The following is a 19,829-nucleotide window of genomic DNA, read 5'->3' as shown; positions in this document are numbered from 1 at the left end:
ATTTCCTTCTTGCTCTGTTGTGCTCTCCTCCAATCACGGTTCATTCTCAGGCTCTTCAGTCCACTGAGTTTGATTTTCTCCATCTCCTCCTGCATTTGTCTCTTTTCTTTTTGCACCAGATTGGTTATGTGCACAGCTAATGTTGAATAAGCCTATTTTAGGGCCTTATAGAAAGTGCATTGCCAACTTATCTAACGGACCAACCATCATCTTCAGCTTAAGGTGTAGAGCAGCAGGTAATAGAGAGAGGACGTTATGGGCAAAACAATCTATTTAATCGCAATCACAATCCTGGATCTAAAACTTTTTTCCTGAAAATGGGGCCGTAGACAGCATCAGACTTGGAGTGGTCTTTGAATTTCTCTTCATATGCACCATTAAAACACATATTGTCCTCATCTACCACGCCGCTAGCCATAACTCATGTCACATTATTTACAATATGTCTCCCAAGGAGGAGCCAGGTAATGTAATTTGTTCAAACAGCATAGCCATCTAGTTGACTACAACACTGCACAGGTTTGGACACGTAGCGAGGAAGCACTAGTCAATGTGTTTATGTGAAGTGAAAGGACATTAAATACCGAGATGTCTACGATTCGTGTAAAAAGTGGGCTCTGGAAGCCCTCAAGATCCCTTACAATGTAAAACTGCCCTGAGTATTTACCTGGGTTTTCTTTTAATAATATTCTCATAACACTGTGAGTTGTTGTTTTCTTTTGTGTGAGAACAGCATTTTCTTTAATCAATCAGTCTAATTTGACTGATTTCCACACTTCCTCAAAGGACTTTGAGCCCCCAGGTTTGTTCATCTGGCAAATCCAATTTAAAAGGCTTCGTCATTGCAAGTGGGAACAGAACAAAACCTTTTATTTACTAAATTTATCCAAAACAGGCTCAGAATGATAACACTCATTAATCCCAACTGGAACGCATGTGTGCTTATTTTTGGTGTTATAAGAAACAGTGGAAGAGAGAAACGCTCACTGTGTCTCTGACATCTTGTCCAGCAGGTTTTCAGCTACAGACTTCTCCTTCATCTCCGTCGGGATGCGGTCGGTGGGATAGTGATTCTCCACATCAATAAGCTCAGCCTCGTTGGGGGTCATACCCATCATCCTCTTCTGCCTGAGAAAAACAAAACAGATGGAGGCAAGAGTTTGAGGAGATTAACGTTGAAATCTGTGAGCAGAAACATAATGTAGATGTAGAGGTGCATTACCCTGCCTGAAATATGGTTATTCATGAGTGGCAGCCCAACACAAACGTTTACAATTCACAAAACAAATTCCCACTATCCTCTCCATGATATCCACATTTAGAGAAAACACTGCCCCTGAATGCGCTGCTTTTTGGCAACCCACCATTTTCCTGTGCATCACGGAAACAAAATGCTACTGACAAAGAAAGTGAAAAAGAAATAAAGATGACCTTTTCTTATTCACAACAAAAGTCATAAATATGTTTCTCATCTAAAACAAGATTCAAATCTCCACTGGTTTATTTTCATACTGAACAGCATGAACTGAAGCCAAAGGCTGTCTTGAAGGTAGGAAATAAATCTGGTGTGTTGTAGTTAGCTGGTTAATACACCCTCAAAAAGGAATCTTACACTATTGTTTTATTTTCTCTGATTTCCTCTCATTCATGAATCAAAACAAACACGTGATTTTACTACTAATTAAAATCGGGCTTTTAACTTATTTGCTAGTTGACTGATTGATTTAATCAGACTGCGCTTGGGTAGATGAGTAGAGTTCAGATTAGGGATTCTCACCTGAAATCTTCCAGCTGTTTGGCCACTTCAGGAGCCTGCATAGCCTGAACCTCCTGAGCAAAACGTCTTTGGGTGTCTTCGGACAGCAGATCCGGACGGGTTCGGTCTTAACGAAAGGGAGCCGGAGAGGTGAGTTAACGAGAAACAGTGACACAGGAAGTAAGACATCACACAGGGCAGAGGTGTGCATATGACAAAGAGCGCAAAACCACTTTTGATAAATACAGCACATGGAAAAGAACTTACCCAGTTCAAAGGCTATGTTAGGTGGTGTTGCCACTCTGAGAATCTGTAGTGTGGAACAAAAGACAAAATAGTCACAAAAGCAAATATATCATATTGACAGGAAATAAAAGATGCAAAGCATTTACAAGTGAGGACTGAATCAGATTTTTTTTTTTTTTTTGCCTTGATGTTCAGGTAAACCTAGCAAGAAACCTATTAATGCAGTCCAATACAGCAGTTAGAAGGTTAAAATCTTCCTGTTGCAACTGATTTAGAGAACTGCTGAGTCAACTTTACAGCCATTATGGAGTCAGTTTGTGCTCCTGATGAATTGCCATACTGACAAGGGTTTCTATTATTTGTCCACCCCATTGAAATCAGTGATGGGAGGTTAAATCATGGAAAAGCCTCCTTATATAATGCAGTTCAACAGCATCACAAACTACATTTTCCAAATTATAGATCAAAATGAATAAATACTGCATTAGCTTCAGCCACGTGTACCTAATAAACAGACAACTCAGAGTACATGGATAATTATTTGTTTGTGTTTTAATCCAAAGAAACAGTTTTACATCAACTGAAATGAACCCAAGTAAAAATGTGCAGTAGCAACATATCACCACAAGGGGTCATTTAAACATTAGAAATAAAACAAAAACAGCCATGAAGGGAAAAACCACACATTCCAAATGGAGAGATGCAAAGCTGGCTCTGTCACTGACATGAAAATAACTACATGGGCCAAATGCAAGTCAGTGGGTTTACAACAGACATGAGGTTGAAAAAAGAAAAGAAGCTCCAAAAGGATGCATCCTTCCACAGGGCATTCCCACGATCCTGACAGGAAGCAGCGGGGTCAGACAGACAGACAGAAAGACAGAAAGACAGGGACCGAGTAACAGACAAGCGCAGTGTGTGAGCTTTTGGGGAGGAAATCTAACAGAGGAGAGACGGAGGCCAGGTGTACAGGGAGGAAAAAGACTGACAGAAAGTGAAGGATGCTGCACAGAATAGACAGAGCAGACAGTGCTGACACACATCCACACATACGGCACAGCTGCACTGTGCATCATATTCCTACTGATACAACGCAACGAGCAAAGATGCAATATCTGTATTACAAAGTCAGCTTTTCTACACTGATTTTTATATGATACACAAGTGACCGACTGACACGACCCTCCAAGGCTGAGAATCACAGAGATATAAAACACAAAGAAGGAGAGCAAATATTCCGAGTCTGAAGGGTGATTTTCTCTTAAAGTCTGTCATTATGGGACTAAGTGTTTCAAAGTACAAAACCACGTAAATATAAATTTGACAATTCAAGTCATATAGCGTCTGCTGCATCTGCTACGGTGATCACAATAAGGTACACTGAGAGTTGCACCCGACCAGAAATAGGAGCCGTGACTTTCTTCCCCAAACCCGAGACGAATGTTAAAAAACAAAACACAACGGCTGAGAGGACACGGAGTCCAGACACACTGCAGGAAAATGGATTTGGATCCATCCAAGAAAAAGTGATTACCGCACATTACTTTCTCTGTAATAACATTCATAATAACTTGTGTTACATAAGTTTCATGAGAATAAAATACTAAATAGCCTGCATGTTATCCTAATTATTCTTTTTCTTAACCTTAAGTTTATAATAAATTCACTTTGTTTAAAAACTATTTGTGCGTTTGTCACAATCAGGTTGCTGGTTATAGATAAGTTTGTCCATATTAAAAAATTAAAACTGGCATGCAGACAATATCCCACAGGAAATGAGGCGTAGCGTGCTACTTACGGCGCCCTTGTCCAAGAAAGTGTTGTAGAACTCCACAAACTGCTTCTTGGTCTCTTTGGCGCTGAGGTTCTTGAAGAGGTCAGCATGAAGGTAAGACAGCTATGAAAAGAGGGACAGACAGAAGATCACCGCATGAATTTCAAAAGCCTTTACTGTCCGGCATGCCGTACATGCACAACTACTTGAGTATTCAGATCACACTTGCTTGATACTTCAAACACAAGATGCCGACATAAAAATGAACAAAGCGCAGTGCTGTTAATCTAATTGCTGAGACTAATCGGGTATTGTAATCATAATGACGGTACCTCATTGTCATTTCAGCCATAATCAATAACCCATTTAATGTTGTAATAACTGTCCTTTATGTGGGACAGTGGGAACACGCCATTGACTCAACAACAACGATGCTGCTTTTTAGTTTAAACTCTCTGCATGGACCTCCAAGAGGGTAAAAGGTAATAAAGACGAGGGTGAGGGAGGAAGGGAGGGTCTACACTACCTGGGTAGGTCATGTCTGCATGCAGAACAAAGGGGGAAAGGAGAGGCAACCTTCACATCAGCACTGACACACAGATAGCCAGATTAAAGACAAAAGTATTTATTCACACATTAGTATAAACTCTTGGGGGAAATGTGCAGTTACAGACTATTCAAATGTACGATCATTTGTTTTCGAGGAAGCTGGGATTATCTTGTGTCCCTGACTTGGTTGACTGCAGTCAAAGCTTTGTCACTTACACAGAAAACCCGCAGCGTAACATGAACCGCTTGATCTACTTCTAGCTGTTTTAGTTTAAACTGAAACTAGAATTTCTTCACAACCCGTCTGACCTGTCGTCCTGCTTACCTTAATGTGGAGCTGCCACACATCACAGTTTGTGAAGAGTAAAATCTTAATAAGTCCCAGGTTGTAATAATAAAAGGAACAATTTTTTGGATGAACAATCATCAGCAATGAAACTGTGAGGAATCGAGCAAATTTGGGCGACCTTACGGCTAAGATACCTTTTAACTGCATTCTAAATGCACAGACAGCTTTGCGGCTGTAACAGCTTCTACTCTTCTGGGAAGGCTTTCCACAAAATTTTGGTGTGTTTCTGTGGGGAGCATTTTTGCCCATTTGTGAGGTCAGGCACTGATGTTGGACCAAAAGGCCTGGCTCACAATCTTCATTCCAGTTCATCCCAAAGGTGATCAGTAGGGTTGAGGTCAGGACTCTGTGTGGGCCAGTCAAGTTCTTCCACACCAAACTCACCCAACCATGTCTTTATAGAGCTTTGCTTTGTGCACTGGGGCACAGTCATGCTGGAATAGAAAGGGGCCTTCAACAAACTGCTGTCACAAAGTTGGAAGCATAGCATTGACCAAAATGTCTTGGATTTTGGAAGATTTCCCTTCACTAAACAACAGCCCCATACCACACCAGAATTCAATAATAAAGAGCTGTGTCCTAATACTTTTGTCTATATAGAATGTATAATAATGTATTTTTTAATGAACTGATGAAATGTTTAGCATGTAGAAAGTAGAAGCAACCATAAGTCTCCAGAACCGAAACCTGATGAATATTTCTTCCAGAATTTTAAAGCTACTAATTCGAATTGTCATTGATTCATCTTCTGTCAATATCCTAACAAAACAACACGCCAGCAACATGCAGCTTTGGTGTTTGTGATGTGAAAGTAATGAAAGCAATCTCAGAGCCTACAAACACACGGCCCGTGTTAACAGCTGAAATGATTAAAATAGACACGCATCTGCGCTGTCTGACTTGTAGTGACAGACGACAAAAACTTAAAAAAAACAAAAAAACATGGCTGAAGCACATCCTGTGTTGTCAGAGTGCTGCATCACAGGAGCTGTAGTTCTCACCAGGGGAGCAGGGTCAAACTGAAGAAAGACATGTTGCATGAAGACCAGCAGGTGGGTCGGCCGATCCTTCAACAGGTCTATACTGTTGAAGTGTGTGCACTGGTCATCCACCACCTGGAGGAAAAAGAGAGAGAGACTGCAAACATGGAGACAAGTCTTTCCTTCCTGCTGCTGTCAGGTTCTACAGCGAACATTGTTAGCTCTGTATCTGCAGTCACCTTGTGCAATACCTTTAATCACTTACTGTTAAGTCATCACTGCACACCAGAATTCACTGTACATAAGAATTTATTATTTATGCAGAGCTTTGTAGTTGAGTTTAGGTAGGTAAATGCTATTTCATGTTTATGTGTATTTTTATATTTCTAATATATATATTTTTTTTCTTTTATTCTTATTATTTTAAATATTATAAATATTTCCGATATTCCAGTGTTGGTGTTGCTCCCTGCTGTTGTAACGCTGCAATTTCCCCTTCGTGGGACAAATAAAGGTTTTCTTATCTTATCTTATCTTAAGAGACAAGTGAAATAGGTACAAGAAATACTGACAACAAAGCTACACAACATGCTGCCACCACTTCGTGTTATTCACTCACGTCAGTCAGATCATTCTCGAAATCCTCATCCTCGGCCCCGATGATGCTCATGGCTGGGTTAGAGCACTGAGCCCCAGACGAGCACTGCTATGGAGAGAAACGGAGGGGGGAGGGGAAAGGCAGAGGGGGAGGAAGGAAACAGAACAATTAGCAAACATTGCGGCTATACTTTGAACCAGTAGGCTACCTCTTTGATAGCCTGAGCTCCCGCAGAGCAGAGCCAGACGTGAAGTCAGATTAAGGTTAGGACACAGCGAACTTTCCAAGTGCAAAGTAACATCGAGCGGAAAGAGGGTAAACGACCCAGCATCCAACCCCACCTCCACAGGCCCGATGTGTCGTGATGAAGCAAGCCGGATCCCGTTTACCCAAAGCAAGGAAGGCAAAGAAATATAAAACCAAAGGTAAAGGAAAATACAGGAATTTTACACTTCTTCTTTTTTCCACTGACTTTGCAACATTTACATATTAAAATGACTATGACAAAATGACATTACTGGCAAAGCATTCAATATACGCCTCTGGTCAGTAGAGGTTATTCTCTCTTGAAATAAATCATGATTCATCTGGCAAAGGGGGCACTGATAAAAATAATAATGAACTGATAATGAAGTAATTTAAAAGCCTTTTTAACTAAATAATTTCTGTATTTTATTGAGATTAGGGAGTTTTCTGTGAAAAGCTGAAGTCCACTTCCCCCCAGGCCACGATAAAATATTTAGCTTAGGTGCTGCAGTCAGGGGTGAGTGCTGCAGTCATTTAGTGCTTAACATGCATTGCAAAACAGTATTTTCGATTGGAGCTTTCAGTGAAGTTTTGCCTCTGGAAATAGTTTGTCAGTTTAGTGTTGGGTTCAGTAATACACTCAGAGGAAAACACTCCTCTCTGAAGGTCTAAAAATGCATCTAATCTGAAATTAAAGGTTTATGCCAATCCTTGCCCTTGAAATCCATGAAAGGGGGGGGGGGGCTTTAACCCCCGCACCACACCACTTCCCCTGCACACACACACACACACACACCCAAACCACACAAACAAAACATATCTCATGTACTGTATTCAGCCCACCGAAGGCTGCAGACCCAGAGACGCTAACCAGGGAACACCCAGCACACATTCAGTGACACACAAAAAACCCAACAGCCACTTTGTACAAAATGAACCACTGCCCACTGCCAGGGGTAGGCAGAGGGTAGGCTACAGAGTCAAAGAGGTGTGAGTATGAGTCAAAGGAAAAAGTGTGTCCAATAGACTCTGCAGGGCAAGGAAAAAAAGCTAACAACGTGTCAGTTAGGAGCATTTTAGAAGATTTCATCAGGAGCTAACAGATTCAGAGTTACATACACAGATCCAAGTACAGAATTAACACTGGATTCAGTCTTCTGCAAAAATCTGAATAGAAACTGTGGCTGAGTCACCTAAAGTGTGTTGTTGTTTGAACTGTGTGTTCACAGAGTCTGTTATCGATACGAGTTTTAAGTGCAGGAATTAGGCAGGAACTGAAAAATCACTTAGTGTTTGGAGTGTATAAGGAAACACGACTGTGTACACAGCTACAATTTGATTCATGGCCAGCACATTTTGTGTGTATGTGTGTGTATGTGTGTGTGTGTGTGTGTGTGTGTGTGTGTGTGTGTGTAGTGGTTGGACGGAGAGCCGATAAATCCTTTCAGGTCAAGGTGAGTTCTTGCAAAGAGAGACAGAAGCAGAGCTGTTAGTGGCAGAGTGAGAGAAAGAGAGTGTGTGTGAAAGTGACAGACAGACAGACAGACAGACAGACAGACATTGGGTGGGAGGGAGGGAGGGAGGGAGAGAGAATGTGTTCATTCATGGTCACATTCAGTGGGTTGAGAAAGGCCAATGTTGGAGCAACATGCGGAGGACGGGGTTAACCAAACAGAGGCGCAGGCCTGAACGCAGGACGTATACAGTCAGATGTAAACACAGACACACACCAACCCACCAAGCACCTTAACAAAATGCCACCGCCAACACAATCTTACCCAGACAAAAAACAAAGTTATGCAAACACGACGGCAACCTCTGGAAATGACTAATGCTGCAGAAACCGACCAAGCCATATTTATTTTTTTTTTCCTGGTGGGAACATAAAATGCTGCGCTGTCACAGCTACTTGCAGGACATGCAGCCTTAATGACAGGTTCGCAGGAACGAAAACTGTTAACTGAGAAGGAACCAGAAATCCTGCACAATGTCACTCGTAGAGGTTTATTTAGTTACCACGTTCGCTCAGTATACTTTAATCAAGAGAGATGAATTTGTCAGTTGGTGCGCCAATTTTGTCTGTCTTGTGTTAGCTGTAAACACGTCACGTCGATTTTATTTGTACTGCCCGTGGTCTCAAATTTGCCTGTAGGGGCTTTATATGCTGCTAAAACTGTAGAATATAATCATCAGGGCCGCAGCTAACTTAAAACATGCACATGATTTTGTTATAAATTAATATGCAGATTATACTTTCATCCCGCCAACAGTCACAGAAACTTTATATTTTGAATGTTCTTGCCTGAATAAACTGATCAAATATATGAACAGCTGCAGATAAATTCTCTGCTGACCTTTAACCATTCTCATGGACTCTATGGAAGAATCTCCGTTTTCATTTTCTCCCAGTGATTTGTTCAGATTTATTTCTTTATTGCCTAATGGATGTGGTTGAGTGGGAACATCAGTTGGAACATCATAGATAAATAAAGTGCGCAAGGCTGCAATTAATGATTGGTTTCTTTACCGGTTTGATCAATAAAACCTAAACAGTCAAAGTGCCCTTCAGAATAGAGTTCGAGGCCATGTCATTACATTTCTTCGTTTTGTTCGACTGACAGTCTAAAACTCAAAAAAATTCAATTCATCCACTAACTGCTGCTGTTCCAAAACGTTAGCAGAGACGGTGAATGATTTCTGTTTCCGTCTCAGTTCAAACACGGCTGCTACTAAGTTGTACTAGTGATCATAGCCTCCTCGTTTCATGAAAAGCTGAAGCCAATCCCTTATTACTGTTGCATCTTATTGGATACTGGAGTCACTGAAACAAATGTTCATTCATACTCTGAGATAAACTGGTGGCCGGCGGTGGTGGTGGGGGGCTAATTGCGGTTACTCTGAGGGAAATAGGGGAAGGTCAACTCTGCTCTCCCTTTAAAGAGCACAAGGCTATAGAAGGGCAGGAGTGGGCGCCTCCTCTGAGGTACATTCCAGCATATGGCACAGTTCAGACAACAGATGGAGACAGTCTGTGGGTTTCAACAATAACCCCCTCAGCTCCGCTAATACACGATAGCTGGCATGACGTGGCTCAGGGAGGAGGAAGAGACAACACGGTGTTTGAACAGAGAGTCCCAGAGGTGCAGGAATCAGCTCCGAAAAGTCGGCAGCTGCACCCACCCCTCCATCCCTCCCGTCACATTCCTGTACTAACTAAGTGTCAGGTGGCATCAATCCAGTGATAGCCATCAAGCGTACGTGCCTTTGTGTGTGTGTGTGTGTGTGTTAAGACTGAACACGTGTGTGGGAGGGGGGCCATTCCTGTGTGTGTGTGTTATACGACAACTGGTCTTTACAACAGCATTCCTCCTCATCTCTGGGCCGACCGGGCTGACCTCTAATACTGTACGTACGCGACGGCAAAAAACGGCGCCCATTTAATGACATCGCTTGAGCATTTAGATGAGGCAGCGGCAGCAGCAGCTTAGCATTTCATATTTCCACCAGGTCAGTCAGAGGTTACGCTGCAGTCTAAAGAAAAAAAAGGAGTCACTGTTACATCAGGACTGTTACACCCACTGCGAAACTTTTAAAACAAGCAGTGGTTTAAGTGAAAACCCTCAGACCAAGACGGGTGGAGCAGTCGAACTGTGACCTCACCGAGAAGTAGGCATCTTTAGGGTCCATACCGCGACTGGTGGGGCCCACACCTGTCAGTGGGTGACTGCCAGAAAGGTGGTTTGATGAGTTTAGTGGATCAGGACCAGAGGCACCACAATGGGCACCAAAAGATGTTATGAGTATAAACGTGCTAATTAGGTTTTGTATAACCAACCACAGACAGCTCATCACTCTTGGCCCACCATCGGGTTGATGAGCCCAAAGTGATTTGGCTTATTGATCTTTAAATATGACAACATAACACACACACACACACACACACACACACACGCAAACATTTGTGTACATTTGAGCTAATAAAAAGCCAAACTGCAACAATGTATTTTTAAGAACAACTTAAAGACATGTTTAAAGTTGTGTAAAAAGTCAGTGCTCTTTGAATTATCTCTGCCATATGGACTTTTCCCCACAGAAAAAGTCAGTTATGTCATCTTAACACTACTTCTATTACCTCTTGATCAAATCCAGAACCTTGTAAATATCTGTCATTTCAAAAGTTTAACTCCTGGACGCACAATGTCTCCCATTTCACCAAAATGTCCGTCCTTTACATCACTGTCCTCTGTGCCATCAGTATGATCTAAAAGATGCTATCATAACAATTATATCAACAAACGCTGTATGCCTCTAGGTCAGCAGTTACCTGACTGCACATGTTTTTTTTCTTTTAAAAAAAAGTCACCAGCACAGAGAATAAGTGTCACAGTTATATGAATTTTGAATGCAGTGATGAGGTACAAGAAAACAAATGCCGCAACGTCAGTGTAGAACGAATCTGCTCTTGGTCACGTGTAGACAACCGAATAAGAGCAAGCAACCGACCCAAGCAGTGGGGGGAAAAATAAAATCAGTCAAGGTACAAGCTGGTGAGGAAATACTGATTATATAACATCCTGTAGTGAAAAAAATAAACTTAGAGCGTCACTCATTTACAATTACTAGATGCACCTGGCCACAGAATCCATTGTATAAGCAAAGGTTACTTCTCTTACACTCGGTCACAATGGGCTGGTGTCCTGTCCTCTATATGCTATGAGGGCAGTGCCCAAAAATAGCCCAGCAGCTAATGGCTATAGCTTGCCGTGTTTGTACTTGCTGTTTATCTGGCTCTCTCATCAGACCAAAGCCTCAACAGCAGTGACTGGGGGATTCCTACCAGCACCACTGCTACTCCAGCAGCTGCTCCCAGAGGCGCCTGAGCAAAGACAAAGGCGAAGAAGAAGAAGAAGAAGAAGAAGAAGTAGAAGAAGGAGGAGGATGAGAAGAAGAAGAAGAACAAGATGTAGAAGAAGGAGGAGGAGGAGGAGGAGAAGAAGAAGAAGAAAAGAGAAACTGGGGGGATGGAAGGTGGCAAATGGGGAGGCACACAGACAGGAAGTGGGTGTAATTTCCTCAGGAAGCTATCAAAGCCATTTCTTGTTTGACCTATCGGATGAAACGAGGGAGAAAGAAAAGAAAAAAACCAGACAGGGACATGGAGAGAGGAGGAGAGAGGGAGAGAAAAAAGGTAAAAAAAAAAAAATGCCACTCGGCATTCTCAAGTTCACATGGGAACCAGAAAAGGAAGTGACTGCAAACCTCCGTGATGAACAAATGAGGAACAGAGAAGCTCACAAGAGAAGGGTGTGAACTTGAGAGGGCGGCTGCAAGGTTTACATGCATTCTGACTGGGCGTTCAGACACCACAGAGATGTCTTTCTGGCAGCATGACAGCTGTGGGATGAATACACTGCAAATCAGAAATGAAATAAAAGCAGAAAATGTGGTCATGCTTGTATTTCATGTTTAAAAAAACGGGAACTTAACTAATTTATTCATTGTATGGACTTCAAGGTCTGCATTGTGTTCAAACACATCCAAATGGTAAATATTAGTGTGGCTGCGAACCCTATAGACTAAATAGAGGAAAAAAGAGAGGGGCCTACTGCGGAAAGAGGAGGAGGAGGAGAAAGAGGAGGAGAGGGAGCGTGGAGATGAAATCAAAAGAGGGGACATTGCTGCAGCAGGAAATGAAGAACAAGGCAGCAACAGTGGAAAAAAAAAGAAAGAAAAAACAGGCAATGGAAAATGAAGTGTGAGAAAATCTGGAAAGTCTAACAAGCATAGCAACACCCAGAAACGGTGTTTGAGCAAAAACCCCGGACCTGAAAGTCTACAACCTTGACCAAATGTTTTGGTTGTCAGCTGTCAAGAGTTGACAGTGAGTCTATATATTAAACTGGAAAATGTACAGATTACACAAAAAAAATTGTAAGTGCCTGAATGCTAGATTAACTAGTTAACGCCTCTCAAAGTAAATTTTTCATTTGTTTGACTGCAGAAATCTCTACTTGTATTTTGTGACCTCAACACCGACGTGGCTGCAAGAAAAGACAGAAAATCACAACCTTAAATGGACATTCGACTGACTTCACACCTAAAGTTTGGTTTAGGCGTCACGGGAAACACGACTCAGACTGAGTGGTTTGGGACGCAGCTTTGTAAGATCTGAGAAAATAACTCTAATGACGTCATCAGGATTATGACAAATTGAGGCTGAGACTCTAAAAGCTCAACCAAAAGCCTGCAATACGGACTGGAGATGTAGAGTTTGCAAAACGTTTACCAGAGACAGAGGGTTTGATGACACACAGGACGCGATAGTGACTTACAGTCAGGACATCTCAGCCTCAGCCGCTTCGATGTTGACCACTCAGTATTCAAATCTCCCTTTTGGCAAGCACCGCAACTTAGTGATGAGAAAAATCTTACAGACGACGCCAGCGTTTTAAATTATTCTATAAACAAAGACCTGATTTAAGATAAGGTTCCTATTAATTCACACAGATAAGACATTCCAAGATAACGAGGCTTCATGTGGCTGAACATCTGCATGTTAGTTCAGTGAGGTAAAAGGGGCAAAGGCACAGTGGGCTGAACATAACGGAGGGCGAAGTTATCCCAGAAATCTCATTACCGCACTGACGGGAGAGAGGGAGAGAGAGAGAGAGAGAGAGAGAGAGAGAGAGAGAGAGAGAGAGAGAGAGAGGCAGGCTGTAAGATAGTGATGAAGATAGCGGAGTACAAGGGAAGTTTGTACAAGGGAAGTGACATCAGCGTATGCGTGACAAAGGCCCTTCTGCATCGAAAGTGCAAGAACAAGCGGTCGAGCGTTTCCCTTCATCTCTTTTGACTACCACATCCTCCCTCTGCCATCCCTTCATCTCTCCACATCTTCTCTTTCGTTTTTCCTCTCCTCTCTTAACCTGCCTCCTTCGTCTCCTCAACCTTGAGCCTGAAATAAAACGGGCCCTTGTGCGATCGCTCCGAGACAAGCCTGCGCATTCATGGCCGGCAGACAAGGGCCAATTATGTAATTTAACGACCATTACGTAGTGGCTAAAATAAGATTATGGCCAGGAGCGCAGGGAAAACACAGGCAGGTCCTTTCATTGCTTCACTGGATGCCACCTTACATGTTGTTCATTGTTTTTAACAACAAGTCCACAGAAATGTGCAGGTTTACTGCTGTCAGAAGGACTTTTTGATGCGTCTCTTCTCAGAGTTTACCGCACTGGCCTTCTCTTGTTACGATTTTATCGGGACACAACTGCTGCAGAGGATCATTGACCTTCTCATCATACGATTTCAGCTGAGTACACACTGAGTTTTTTTAATGATGCTGGGAGAGCAACCCACCCCCACCTCCACCCCCTCCCCGGTCTCAGCACAGCATTTGGAGGAGTTATGTTAAACAAGCCATCCCACAAAACAAGCTCCTGCTGCTGAACCTCCTCCCTGCTTCATGCACACGGAGGCTCAACTCGGCTTCCGTTTTCGTTTCTCCTCAGAGCCAAAGTACACTCCACTCTCCTGCTCCAACAAAGTGCCACCCCCGGCCAGCCCCACCCCCCTCTCTCGCTCCCTGTCCCTATATAGAGGTCACATGGAAACAGTTGATAGGCCGAGGCCAATCGACTGGCACAGATCGGCAGCTCGCAGTGAACCTCCAGCTTGGCCTAACTGTTTCCGTGTGTGTGTGTGTGTGTGTGTGTGTGCACCAAACGCAGAAACCTTTGATTTTGCGACAAACACTGCTCCTCATCCATTCACAGGCCTGTTGTCATTTCCGTATCCAGTCTTCATCAGCTGGCTGATTTTAAGATGATAGCGAACAAAGCAGCAGCAACAACAAGCTGATTCTGAACATGTTTGGAAGGAATTTAGTCTGCCCAGAATAAAGAAAGTGACTGAGGCCAAAAAATGCTCTCTCTGTACTTGCACACAAGCACACCTTGGTTCACGATACTAAAATCATGCCAACAGTGTGTGATCCAGATATGCAACATTTTTCTCTCAGTGTAGGCCTCTTTAAAACGGTATCAAAGAATTCCTCCGTATCTCTGCGCCGATGATCAGTGTTTTAACTGATCACACTTGAATTCATATCTACGATGAATTGATGACTTCAACTTTTGGCGAGCTAACACTCAAGATGGGGGGTGGTGATAACATGAATATTTAAGAGTCTACAAACAAAATATTAAAATTACGAGGAGATTCACGATCCAAACCAAAGCAGTGGAACCACAGATATCCTTTTTATTATTCTGTTTTCTTCTGTCTTGAGAAAACCTGCCAGCCTACATTACCCACAATCCACTCCACCTCTGACAGCTAAGTGCTTTAAAAACAGGCTCCATCCATCAGCAGAGGTATGCTAATTATTTTTTGCATGTCACACTGACAGTAGGTGTTAAAGGACAGCAGAAAAAAAATGCAGGAGTCTCCTCCTCCTGTAGATGCTGAATTCCAGTTTCAAAGAGCACAAGCTAACATGTTTTATCTTAAAAAAAAAAAAAAGTTCAAAGACCCAACGACAATCAATTTTTATTTTAATGTAGGAAAAACTGTAAACCTTCACAAATGCAAAACTGGAACTAGCAAAGTTAGGGCATTTTTGTTTAAAAAATTATTCAAAAAATAATCAATTATCCACAAACATACAGTGTGTGGTTGATAAAAAACAATGTAATAATAAAGCAAAAAAAAGCAAATGTCACAGTTAGCATAACTGATGAAAATGACAAAGAAAATTCTAAGTATATTATTAGAAAAGTGTCGTTATCAGCACATCCATAGTGTTATTACAATACGACACATACGACGTTCCTTTTGCTTGTAAAGGCCTGAGTGCTAACATACAGCCAGCACACTGTCTGCACACACTCAGACAGACTGAAGGACCTTTCACCCACACCCACAAACACACTCACACACACACACACACACACATCCCTCCCATCTTTTAGAGTAAACATCATCTATGGAGTCTACTCTCGCTTTTTTCCACCGTGACCCGCAAATGAAAGAGCTCATTCTCTCGTTTCCTCCCTCTCTTGCTCTCTCTCTCTCTCACACACACACACACACACACACACACACACACACACACACACACACCGGCCACCTCTCTGACTCACACTTGGACAGACGGATGTAACTCTTTCCATTTTCTACCATTTTTTCAGAGTGTGAGGAACAAGCTGCTGCAGCCCAGGTTGGACTTTCACAGAGTCTTCAAGAGCACGCCACTCTCTCTCTCACACACACACACACATACGTCTCAGATGCCACACATGTACACACTCGTCTGGTTTGACTGTTGTGCGTGAAGCCATCCTGGATGACTGTAGAGAGAGGACGGGGAGGGGGGGGCTCGGCAGGTGAATACAACGAGCTGCCTGCGTGAGCTGCTTTAACCTAGAAACCACTGTCCTGTGAATGAGCTGATAACAGCGGTGTTTCAGCCTCACAATGAGCGGTCCTGAAGCTAACCTATGAACACAATAATCAATGGCCTGTCTACATTAAAAACACGTTGTCAGCTCAGACGAGAGGGAGAAGAGTTCAGCACAGATGAGTGTGGTGGGACTCTGCCTGGTTAGAAAAGCTGCAGGGCTTTAATAATTATGTGATAATCTTAAAGGGGTATTCTACCAAATGTACACATGGAAAACATTTACATTAATGTCAAATCTCACTAGTATAAAAAAAAACCGCCCAATTTCTCTCTTGGATCTACAGCAAAAAGGGGAAAAAATATTAAAATGTGAATATTCATCACCAAAAAAAGGGTCATTGTATCAATACTTTTGTCCAACTTCTGGACAGCTCTTCATTTAGAATAAATATATTTTAATTGTAAATTTTATTTTATGTTCAGGACTCTCGACTTTAACAGGGCGTTTCCTTTCTCTTACCATTTTGACTGTTAAGCACTACAACGGCCATGCAGATTCCTCGTAGGTGAACACCTACTTGGCAATGATTTATGATTATGATAGACAATCTGCCTGCAATCTTGGAGCAATCTTTCTACAAAATGAGAAAGTAATCCTGATGATGTCACATTGATGTCATGAGAATAATCTCGTCCAGGGCTTTGACATCAAAATGTTTTACACGGTGTGTTATGAACTATGAATGTCAAGTTTCAAATTTTCAGATTTATTGCCAATCTGACAAAAAAAATATGATACTGATAATCAGAAAAATGCGGAATATCAGATATAATCGGCCAGGTTGATAATGTTATTCACTGTATTTTATAGATGCAAAAATTAAGTCACGTCAAATCTCAAAAACTACAGAAAACGGTTTGTTCCGTTACACGAGGAGTCGTGATTGTGTGAATGACGACGCAGCTTAAGGCTTATCTAGTTCAGGTCTTTTTCACAACAGGAACTTTGCCTTGTCACAGCAGAAAAAGCACAGGTGTTACTAATAACATCAACAATGCCTCTGTTCTATTCAAGTGTTCCAGTAAGTCAAGACAGTGATCCAGCATGCACAGTACCTGGACCCTGAAGCCAAGGCAACTAAATGGAATTCAGCCATTATTCATTTTATTATTTACATTCGTGCTTGTCTTTCTGAAAAGGCCTTTTGTTGTCCGTTTTAGCGTTCTTTTGTCTATTCATGATGCTGTCTTCAGAGTATTGTCTGAAAATTCAATAAATAAGCCATTTAGAGCTAAAATAACTAAACTGCTCCCGATGGTTGCTCCATGAGTGTGTGAGAAAATGGCTAGGCGTAGAAATATTATGGGGCTCTTTTCACAGAAAATGTGGCGTCACTCCTGACGAGCAAACCGGCACCTTGCATGGCAGTTCTGCAGCACCTTGCTCAGCGGTGAGATTAGCTGTGGTTTCAGGTATGGTTGTGTCACTGGCACAGCCCAGAAAAACCACCCTCCTGTGCACTTGCACGCACACACACACACACATACACACATCAACCCTCCTCACCCGTTGCACTTATTCAGGAGGAATCAGTAGATTTCACTGCTGACTCGCACAGAGAAGAAGCAGCAGCCAAGTCTGCTCTGTCTCTCATTATCTGCTGCCTGTGCATCAATCTAACTGCAGCCAGAGAAGAATACCTGTGTTTCCTTTGAAGTCCAAGCCTGACTACAGTAAATTATTAGCTTGCCCGCAACAGAGCTCCAGGCCCTTAGGACACCCCCTGGCTGTTCCACTGTGGGTACCATTACCTGTCATTCCAGTTGTTGGGTATGTCTAATTCAGGCTAACAACGCCTGTTGCGCCTCACTGTAGCCTTATCTGAGCTTATCTTCCTGCCCTCAGAGAGACAGTGGATGTGGGTGAGTTTACGTTGGCCTGTGACAACCATGAGAGTGAGAGACAGGAAAGACGCGAGCGGCACAGCAACTCAGATTATAGCCAACATTCCTTTAAAAGGAAGAGAAGGTAGCCTTTGGGCTCCAGACAAGTCTGCACTTGTAAAATGTGGGGAGCGAGAGAGAGAGAGAGAGAGAGATGACAAGTGCAGTGCTTCTCTAGCAGAGCGTAACAGGAAGTGGCACGGCCTGCTTCACATGGGGCCTCTGAGGTGCAGCGGCTGGCTGGGGAACATGTCACAGTCTCTGAAACTGCCAGCTGCAACGCCCTTATCACCTCATCTAATAATCAGCAAACCTAATCCTTATTAACATGCACTGGGTTGATGAGTTTGCTTAGACAGAGCTCTGGCTTGCAGACCAAAACCTCAGAAGAGTGAAATGAAAGCCCGAGAGACAAAAATAACACAAACTGGCCTGGCAAGTTGGTTAAAAAATATTACTGTTCTTGGGAGGGGAGTGATTAATGAAAACATGGCAGCTTACTGGCAAGTACAACCTCCGCTGTTCCAGTCTCGTATCTATTTAGCTAATGACTGCAGTGAGATGCCGCACTAGATGTGCAGTAATTGCAGTTTCCTGTGAGCGCAGGAAACTCTCGCCTATGCCGCACAGGCAATGTCCTCTGTTTCACAAGGCAAAATCATCATGGGTAATCAATTGTATGCAGATACTAATTACTGAACACTGTATATTCACTGAAACCCCCCACCCCACCATATGAGCTGGTCAGATGATTGAGCGGTATAGGAAGAGAAGGAGGGGTAATCTGTCATACTGTGCAGCATGTTTATAGCACCATTTTGAAGTTGTACAAAACCAATGTTGACGATTAAATAAGAGGAAAACCAAAGGCTTTTTCTGACACTGATGACCAAAGTCTCTGTAATCACAGCGCTAAGAGTCCTTGGACAGAGAAGACCACAAATACACGGGGATTTAAGGGGAAAAAATACAAGCAGGCTCATAATCTATAGCTATATTATGATTATGAGAAAAAAACCCAGTTCTCCCATGATGAATGCCAGAAGGCTACTCAGGCAAAGAAGAGAGGAATACATGAAATATCGCAAGGTCACAAACTATAAAACTCCCCAATGACTACAAATGACACAGCATAACTCCCGTAGAGAATATTAAAGTGATTTGTACTTTGGGATCAGACCTAAAACGAGTCTGATCATAAAATCCTAGACGGCTTTGCCAGAAAACACACACGGTCCAACTGCTCTGCTAACTTACCTGAAGTTGTTATACCCAAAAAATTGCTACCTCCTCGGTCCCGACACAAACTTCAAACTTCATCATAAGAGTGATGTTTGTTCCAATGCTACATTCATTAAGAAAAATGCTAAATGAAAAGCACAGTCAACTAATTTATCACTTTTTGTCCAGAGAGGACGAGGCATGCAGTGCAGCCAGCCGAGCACAGCATTCCTGTATGTGGACCAAACCGTCTGCAGCTCGGGCTACAGGAGACGGGGGGGATAAGCCATTTCTCTGGGTGAAACAAATATCCATGGCGACCTTAAATGTACCACACGGAGCCAATAAAAGTTCCAGCTCTTTAAAGCGTTCGTTAACATAGCGTTAAGATAATATACTCACCCGCAAACACTGAGAAAACGGCAGTCGAAGCGACTAATAGGCTTCCTGTTCGAAAGTTGCCGTGTGTCACTGGGAAAAAAAAAAAAATATTGTACGCGGAAGTACACATGCAAAAAAAAAAAGAAAAAAGAAAAGCACAGGCTGTAACATACGGCGAGTAACAACTTTGATTTGACATTTCAAAAATTATCCAGCACAGTGTGTCTGACTACAAGTAAAAGAAAAAAGTAAAATAACGGTGGTAATGGAGGTATTTGTTTGTTTATGTGTGCTTTACACCTCGACTGTCATTTTCTTTACTTTGTCAAAGTTGAGGGCTTAAACGGCTTGTTTCCGCACTGTGTTACACAGTAACCTGTCC

General features: G+C 42.5%; 1 protein-coding gene across 8 annotated transcripts in view; it reads right to left on the bottom strand.

Annotated features, from left to right (window-relative positions):
- The window catches only part of arhgef1b (Rho guanine nucleotide exchange factor (GEF) 1b), a 36,470-nt gene extending 16,863 nt beyond the window's left edge, over nt 1-19,607 (bottom strand). For 5 of the 8 annotated variants that reach the window (XM_046400426.1, XM_046400430.1, XM_046400429.1 and 2 more), the window contains exons 1-7: nt 19,469-19,607; nt 6,274-6,360; nt 5,676-5,789; nt 3,801-3,899; nt 2,024-2,066; nt 1,778-1,883; nt 988-1,128 (exon numbers count right to left, since the gene is read on the bottom strand). In XM_046400426.1, coding sequence (XP_046256382.1) covers nt 988-1,128; nt 1,778-1,883; nt 2,024-2,066; nt 3,801-3,899; nt 5,676-5,789; nt 6,274-6,324 — 554 coding nt within the window. In that variant the 5' untranslated portion in view covers nt 6,325-6,360; nt 19,469-19,607. The other 3 variants (XM_046400433.1, XM_046400427.1, XM_046400428.1) reach the window with 3 other exon arrangements.
- Between the last annotated feature and the right edge of the window lie 222 nt (nt 19,608-19,829).

The sequence above is a fragment of the Scatophagus argus genome, chromosome 9, assembly GCF_020382885.2.
Source record: "Scatophagus argus isolate fScaArg1 chromosome 9, fScaArg1.pri, whole genome shotgun sequence".
In the NCBI taxonomy this organism is placed as follows: Eukaryota; Metazoa; Chordata; class Actinopteri; family Scatophagidae; genus Scatophagus; species Scatophagus argus.
Note: the sequence above shows the minus strand (reverse complement) of the source record. Positions and strands in the feature narration are given on the sequence as shown.